The 8,306-nt window shown below is 40.5% G+C and overlaps 1 protein-coding gene across 2 annotated transcripts in view; it reads left to right on the forward strand.

Moving 5' to 3' along the window:
• Positions 1 to 7,847, forward strand: part of LOC113960633 (neuronal acetylcholine receptor subunit alpha-7-like) — a 56,681-nt gene extending 48,834 nt beyond the window's left edge. For both annotated transcript variants that reach the window (XM_027670293.1, XM_027670292.1), the window contains 2 exons: positions 1,345 to 1,454; positions 6,802 to 7,847. In XM_027670293.1, the coding sequence (XP_027526094.1) occupies positions 1,345 to 1,454; positions 6,802 to 7,323 (632 nt within the window). In that variant the 3' untranslated portion in view covers positions 7,324 to 7,847. The remainder of the gene's footprint in view (positions 1 to 1,344; positions 1,455 to 6,801) is intronic.
• Positions 7,848 to 8,306: the final 459 nt, after the last annotated feature.

Consider the following 8,306-nt stretch of genomic DNA (forward strand, 5'->3'; position numbering starts at 1 on the left):
TAACCAGGTGACTAGTTTTCCAAGGACATGTGAAAAATCTTAGCCAAAGCCATTTTAAATGGACCACTTCAGGCCATTGAAGTCTGGTGGCATCAAAATGCATAGAGTTTAAGGAAGTTATTTAGTGACTCATAGCAGTAATTAAACCAATGATATCAACACTGCTGTGTTTCTGTTACATGGGGCATGTAATAGCTTCCCTGAAACCTGAGTTCCTGCTCTGCTCTGCTTCTGCTGCTTGTTGACTCTCTTCTCTCATGAATAAGTGCAACAGAGACCTTTAAATTCAACTCAACCTTGGGACTATTCTTCTAATCTAGATGCATAATTCATTTTGCCATGGAAAAGCCATGTTTTCCTCTTGAAGCAATTGCAGCACTGGTTTCAGGAAGGCCCGAGAACCTCATTATTATGAACAAGCTTTTTGCTGCTGAAGCAGTGAGATTTGGTATTCAGAAACACAGACAGAACAAAACTTGCCTTGGAGCTTGTACTGAATTTTTGACTTTTCCTGCAAGCTGCAGGAGGGAGGGCTGGGAGTGGGAAGAGGCTGTAGTCTGGGGCAGTGTGACATTCTCTCCCACAATGTACCATCCTATCAGCCAACAGTAATGCTCCCTGGTATTTTGCCACTGAAACCTTCAAATGTCATTATCCCTGTGGGTAATTCTTCTTTACACTCCAGTACATCAACCTCACTCCTGGCATGACAAAGCCGTACTGCCACTTAGGAGACATGGCTTCAAGTCTCAGTTCTGGCATTCAAGATCCTGATTTCTTTCCTGCACAGCAGATTTGAATTTAGCACTCAAGAAGGGTGTGGTGTGTCTTCATAGGAATGAGAAGAAGTGGTTTTGAGGGCAAAGAGGAGTAATGAAAAATATGTCTAAACACTTGTGAGTAGCAGTGGGACAAAGGTGGGGAACTGGTGACACTTTCTGAAGGGATCCAGTGGCACCACGAGGACAGCATCTCCCTGCAGCACCCCTGCTTGTAGAATTGGAGATCCAGGATGGGATGCTGCTGTTCAGTAGGTGTTGTCAGCTCAGCTTCTCACTGCCCCGGCAGCAGGCATGGAGCTGTCCTTACCATGGGGCTCTACATTCCTCTCTGGGGCAAAAACCAAGCAGTTTTCTCTCTTCCCTCACTAGAGAGGAGGGAGCTGAGCAGATACGCTGGAAACCTCAAAGGCCTCAAGTGCTCCAGTGTAGCAGTTCAGAGAAGAGGGTGTTCGGACGTGATGCAGTGCTTCTCAAATGTAGATCTGAAGGCATGGCCAAGGAGTGCTATTTGCTCTTTGTTTGGATTTTCCCCTCCTTAACCAGGTGCTCCTTTTCCTTGCAGCTCAGTATTTCGCCAGCATCATGGTCATCGTTGGTCTGTCTGTGGTGGTAACAGTGCTGGTTCTGCAGTTTCACCATCACGACCCCCAGGCGGGAAAGATGCCCAAATGGGTAAGCAGCTTCGGTCGTAAATATTCAACAGGCTCCTACTGAAAGAAAAAAAATAAAATCTAAAAGCTATAGTAAATTTTTTATAGGTGAGGGACAGAATTTTTTCTCCACTAATATGAGCAGTAAGCTATAGACAGCATATTTGATACTTATGTTTGCTAATGGAGTTAAAGAACAAAAACACACTAAATTTACTTTTCCATTAAAAACAGTTTTTCTTATTTCGGTTTTCTATTTACACTTACAATGGAGTGGTTGAGTCATGACAAGGTAATTTCACTCAGCATCCACTTTGCAAGTGCTAATCCTGTGGGCATCACCTTTGATTTCTTATCCAGCAGACACCAGTACTGACAAAATGTGACATTTCAAAGTGCTAAACAAACACCAACCTCTACTGGGCAGTTTGTCTGCTGCCATCTGATCCATTCTCAGTGCATTAGCATGTGGACCCTCTTTTTTCTACAGACTTCTCTACAGACAGCAACAGACTTTGTTAGCCCAGTGAGGTCTGGCACCAACACCAGCTGGCTTTCAAAAAGAATGTTTCCTTCAGATTTTCAAGTTAAAGGAAAATGATGCTTTTTTCCCCCCTCTCTTTTTCCTAATTGATTTTAGAACAGGCAAGGTGCTTTGTAATTATAAAATGTAAAAGAATGAAAGCAGAAGCAGATACAAAGAGTCACAGTCAGCTATCTACCACCCTGGTTTCACCAAAGTCTGGTTGTACAGTATCCTCTGGTATCTCATTCACCACATTTGTCATGCAAGACAATTATCCTGACATGATGTTGAGTATCACATGGTTACCAATGTCAGTCCAAGCACAGAACAGCTATCTAATTTAGCCTCTCTTAAAATAAACTACTGCTTCAATGCATTTTTTTTAAAGTCCAATAACAGTGAAGCATACTCACAATTATTTCTCAAAGTGCTGTATTATTTAAAATCCTCTTTACTTTCAAGACATCAGAGCGTGTGAATTATGGAAGAACCTGCATGTAAGCAAAACCTGAGGGCACAAATCTGGGCAAACATGCTTCAGATGTCTAAATGTTCAGGGTATGCAGCAGTGTAAGGGCCTCCATAGACAATTTTATTATTTTGTCTGCCTTTTGAAGAACATAGACACAATGGCTCATGTGTCTCACAGGCCCTGCAAGTCAGCTTCTTCTCTCTACCAGTCTCTTGGTTTCTCATCTTGAAACACAGCATACAACAAATTCTCACTCTGGAGGAACCTTGTTCAGTGGCCTCACAGCTGAACTGGCACACATTACAAAACATGCCATCAGGAAGCAAAGACTGTGGAAAGCATTACTGGGAAGTAGAGATGATAGACTGTAAAAGCTATAGACCACACAAGCTGACAGAACTGAGGGATCTCAAGAGGAAAAGGGTGAATTCCAAGTGTGTAGGGAAGAGGCTGACCCCACAACAGTAGGTATTTGTCCTCTGCAAGATATGGACAAGGCTCAGTCGTTGGGATTCATGGCAAAGTCTCCTTTTTTTTTCTTTTTAGTTTCCCCTGTCCACCTGTGTCAGGTGTTTCTTACAGAGACACCTTGAAAGACTTTTGCTCCATAAAACCCAGGAATCTAAGACAACCAGCTTCAAAAAGAAGGAAATTTTTTACATAAAATTTGTTTTCTGCTTTTTCAGTACCAGCAGCTATTCTTACCATCTATGTACTTCCCACAATATCCTCACCCTGGCAGAGCCAAACACCAGTTTATGGCAAAACTCTAAGCCTGATTAATTGGATATTGTTACAAGATTGTTCTCACCTGCTGCTTAAAGGGATTTAGATGCTAGACTAAGTTGCAAGGGAAGGCATTGGATCTTTGGGCTTGTGTGGGAGAAGCTGCAGACCCAGAAGATTTGACTGGACAAGTTGCCTAAGCACCTACTTTCTAAAGTATTTACAGTTGAGCATCTTCTTTTCCCTGCCCACCCTTCAAGGTCTCTGTGCTTGGCCTTTGCACCAGAAGAGGGAGCAGAGTGCCTGTTAGTGTTTAGCCTCTCTGTAGGTGTTCACTTCTTCCCTTATTTTGCTGCTGAGAGTTGTGCCTTCCTTTCTATTAATTTTTGATGATTTACTAAAGCCAGCTTTTTCCAAGACAGGAGTTCAAATCCAAGGTGTTCAGTCAAGGCATTTGTTGGCTACTCAGTTAAGAAGTGAGAGCTGCTGGCTAATTGTCACTTTTGACAATGTCTGCTGAGATAACATGGAAAAGAGCACTGAAGAAGGCCCAGCTACTGAGCAGATTGGGAGTGAATAACATCAGGTATGGGCTACAGCCCAACTGACCTTTCTCTACTGACAACCAAGACTTGCATAGTAAAGAGAGATGGAGAGACCAAGAACTGAGAGAAGAAAGAGTTTTGGGGGAAAAAGCAAGAACACTCTGGCTCTTTGCTGCGCCTAAGTCAGGTTCACTAGGTTTTGGACTTTCCTTTTGATATGCTTCAAACCTGGACATGTACAGGTTTGCTCAGGTGCTGATGTCCCTTATCAAGAGAGCTTTAATTGGAGACTCTCTTCTCTGGACCAGGCCAGGCAGGTGACTGTGATGGGAGCCACCAGTGCAGCTGTATTTTTGTTAGGAGAGGACCATAGTGGAGAAGCTCACAGCAGGGTTAGGCTGCTGACCTCTGAAGGCAGCTGTATCTGTGTCCTTCCTTCATAGAAACCCAGATATGACAATGCAGGTGAGAGTACAGATTCATATCATCATACCCAGTCTGTTCTCCAGCAACCCATATGCTGCAGCTGTCTCCTCAGTTAATTGGTAAGACAAGAACAGATTGTGCCTAAATGTCTGTTTTCAAGGAAATAGAGCATTTGAAAATCTAAGCATATTAAAAGCTGTGTTGCTGTCTTCTGAGTATTTTTCTGTGGGAAATGTGTTTGACTGTAGTTATAAATGTAATTTCCCTAAGGAGTAAAAACTCTGTCTCAAAAGAAAAAACACTATTCCTGTATCAGAGGAATTTTTTTTTAACTCATATCTCCTTCCAGAGCTAAGGCAGACATATTCACATTTTCTAATAAGAAAGTTGTCTGACACAGTATTTTGGAATTACACAGTCCTGGAGAATTAATTTCTCTCTTCCCTTTGGCACTGGCACTGCTGACATATTGCTAGCAATTAAGACCTTTATCTTGTTCCATTTTGTCCCATTTTGTTTCCATGAGTAGTCAGAGTACATTGTAATTAGGTAAGTTCAATTAAATGCAGGATCAGCTTTTTTAGGCTGCAACACTATAGGTTTCTATTTGTCAGTGGTGACTATGGAGGAAATAATAAAATATTTAAAGACCTCAATGAAAGCAAAATAATATGAATAACAGGAAAACAGTCTTTCAGGACTGTCATAGTTTGAAGTCAGCTGGCAACTAAGTACCACGCAGCCACTTGCTCATACTTCACCTTCCCTTCCTGGTGGGGAGAAAAATCAAGAAAAAACCGACACTTCATGGTTTGAGATAAGAACAGTTTAATAATTGAAACAGAGTAAGATGTAATAATATTACTAATATTACTACTACTACTAATACTACTACTAATAATAATGAAAACATCAAGGAAGGAAGAGAAAGAGAGGAATAAAATGTAAGAGAAATAAGTGATGCACAATGCAATTGCTCAACACCTGCTGACTGATGTCTAGCCTGTCTCTGAGCAGCAATCAACAGCTCCCAACCAACTTCCCACAGTTCATATTCCTTTGGAATATCCCTTTGGCTGATTCAGGTCAGCAGTCCAGGCCATTGCTCCCTCATGGCATCATGTGCATCTGTTCACTGGCAGAGCACAGGAAACTGAAAAGTCCTCGGCTCAGGCTAAGCACTACTTACCAACAACTAAAATATTGGTGTGTTATCAACATTATTCTCATACTGAATTCAAAACACAGCATTGTACCAGTTACTAGGAAGAAAACTAATTCTATTCCAGCCAAAACCAGGATAACGATGAAGAATAAAAGATTTATTAGAGGGAGAGAAGCAGAATGGCTCACAGAGAATAGCACAGGGCTGTGACACAGAACAGCTCACATTGCAGAATTAAAAAAAAAGGTGTAACTGCCTTCCTCTAGTCATTGGTTTTGGCTTTTGCTCTTATTATTTTTCCCATTTGTGTTTATTAACGCTTCCTCCTTTCTGAAATTATGCTTGTCATTACAGCAGCAACTCGAAGTGCTAACTAATTTTCCCATTCCTGTGTCTGTACTGTGAAAATGTAGGAGTCAGCTTATCCTGCATGTCCAATGATTTTGGAGGCAAATTGTGATCCTAGGTCAAATATGACCAAAGTAACTGGAGCAGGATTACACAGGGAGTCCTGGGCCAAGGCTCTGAAGTGAAACCAGAGACCACGTCTGTTGTCTCCTGGACATCAGATTATTTGACTTGAAACCAGGGTGATAAAGTCATTAAAGAGGCCTGGCTGCATGGAGGGTCTTTCACAAGCACATTGCAAATGTCCATTTTGTACACGTAACACCAGGAGGACTTTCTAATTACAGGATTTTACAGATTTAGTTTGTTGCTCTTCACATAAGATGTTACTGGTTCCACAGCCTTTTTACTGCCTTTCACAGTTAACAATGTTACCAACAGGAATTCTAGCAGGCTCAGATTTCAGACAAAACACCTGAAGATCATTTCACTGGGAAAAAATTCTGGATGCACTCTCCAGAATTAGCTCGTTTGATGACCTTGACAAGAAACATATGAGGCACAATCTGCCATGTGCAGGTTAGAGCACTCTCGTGATGCACCAGTACACAGGGAAATGACAGAAATAAACAGCAGCATTCAGATTTGGAACTCCTAAATTTAATTGACTTACACTTACTCTTTTTTAAAAATGCCTCCTGTATTAATAGGGGCAGGGAATGTGCTAGAATTAGTTGTTACTCTGCTGTAAAGGGATTTTTTTTCAGCAGAATCTAAATATTGGCCCCCCAAAATATTTAAGTGTATCTCTTTCCTTACAATCTGAGAAATGTTTCAAAACTACACAGACAATTTTGTACTCGCTGCTCAATTGCAGAGATCTGGGATTGTTTGCTAAAGATGAGACTTCAAGAACCATTCTGTAAAAGTAAGATTTTACATCTCTTTTACTCTATAATGCAATTGGGCCTTGAACACCTCTATGTTAAAAACAGATCCAGAAAAAGGCTTGGTAAGAAGCTAGACCCTCAAAACCCCACAGAAATCTGTCAGTATTTCTAAAAGACAATACAGACTAACCATGATAGTCACAAAATGTTTCAAAAACTTTTAAAATGCTGGAGAGTCCCCCGTATTTCTACCCCAGTAACTCTCTTTCAGGTCCGTGTCATCCTGCTGAATTGGTGTGCTTGGTTTCTACGGATGAAAAAACCCGGGGAAAATATAAAGCCCCTCTCTTGCAAATACAGCTATTCCAAGCACAACCTGAGTGTGAACAGCATGGAGGTGAACGTCCTGCCTGGGCACCAGTCCAGCAATGGCAACTCCATCTACAGCTACCATGCCATGGACAGCCCGTGCTGCCCCCAGAAAAATGATCTCGGCAGCAAGAGCGGCAAGATGACTTGCCCCTTAGCAGAAGACATTGAGCTTGTTCAAAGGAAAGCTCTAATGGATACTCTCCCAGTGATCGTGAAGATCCTGGAGGAAGTTCAGTTCATAGCAACGCGATTCAGGAAACAGGACGAGGGCGAAGAGATCTGCAGTGAGTGGAAGTTTGCAGCTGCTGTGATAGACAGATTATGCCTGGTTGCATTTACCCTTTTTGCCATCATTTGCACATTTACAATACTCATGTCTGCTCCAAATTTTATAGAAGCTGTTTCGAAGGATTTTGCATAAGGTTTTCAAAATGAGCATGATAATTTGAAAGTGAATATTGCCAGTAATTTTGCTAGATAATTTAAATCAAATAGAGAAGTGTACTTATATGTTCTAAAATACACTGAAGGGGATGAAAATAATTTCAGGACGTAATTATTCCTGATGTTAGTGATTGTAGTTACTGAATAGTAATCATATTGAACTCTGTTACTTATTTCATAGATTAGTGCCACATGTAATTATGTCATGATCTGTGACAAGTGGTAGACAAGAATTCAAATCTACAATATATTTGTTACAAGTTAACACTCGTATCAATGTGTTACTATGAATTTTTGAACTTTTAGATATTGTTAAATTAACTTAATGTTCATTGATGACTATAAATTTTGCAGAATTTTGTTGTTTTCAGGATATTCGTGTTTTATCATTTTTGTTTAGTGTGGTTGTAACATGCACTTACCAGATTTGAAAGATCTATCTCCACAGTCTCATGATGCTGTATATTGTACATGAAAATAAACCATCATCATATTAGCTCATTCTAGCAGAGTGACTGGAATGTTTTCCTGGTAAAAACTTTAGCAGAATGTATCTTTCCCAAAAAAATAACATTTTCTTTTTTTTTTTTAATTAGGAAATATTGGTTGTGACATTGGAAAGAAAATTCATTCTCCATGCTGACAATAATATATATCATTAACAGTGCCTTCTTAGCTGTCTCACTGCTTAACTGTTTCTGTCACCTTGAAACTCTACTTAATTTAAAATATCTCTGATCTCTTGGAAGGCAGTTGGCAACCTAATATTGACTACCTATGGGCAATTAGGGCAAAATCTTGGGTCTGCATAATATGTAGGAAATTGTCCACTGATTTAATTGGTCTCAGATTTCATATCGAGTCTGCACTACCAAAGTAGTATTTTTTGAAAATTCGATTAGTACAGTATCCTTTCCCATTTGGTTGGTAGACTTTGTTAAAAGGAGTGTATAAAAGACT

The sequence above is a fragment of the Neopelma chrysocephalum genome, unplaced genomic scaffold (genome assembly GCF_003984885.1).
Source record: "Neopelma chrysocephalum unplaced genomic scaffold, ASM398488v2 Primary Assembly neopelma1_96821, whole genome shotgun sequence".
In the NCBI taxonomy this organism is placed as follows: Eukaryota; Metazoa; Chordata; class Aves; order Passeriformes; family Pipridae; genus Neopelma; species Neopelma chrysocephalum.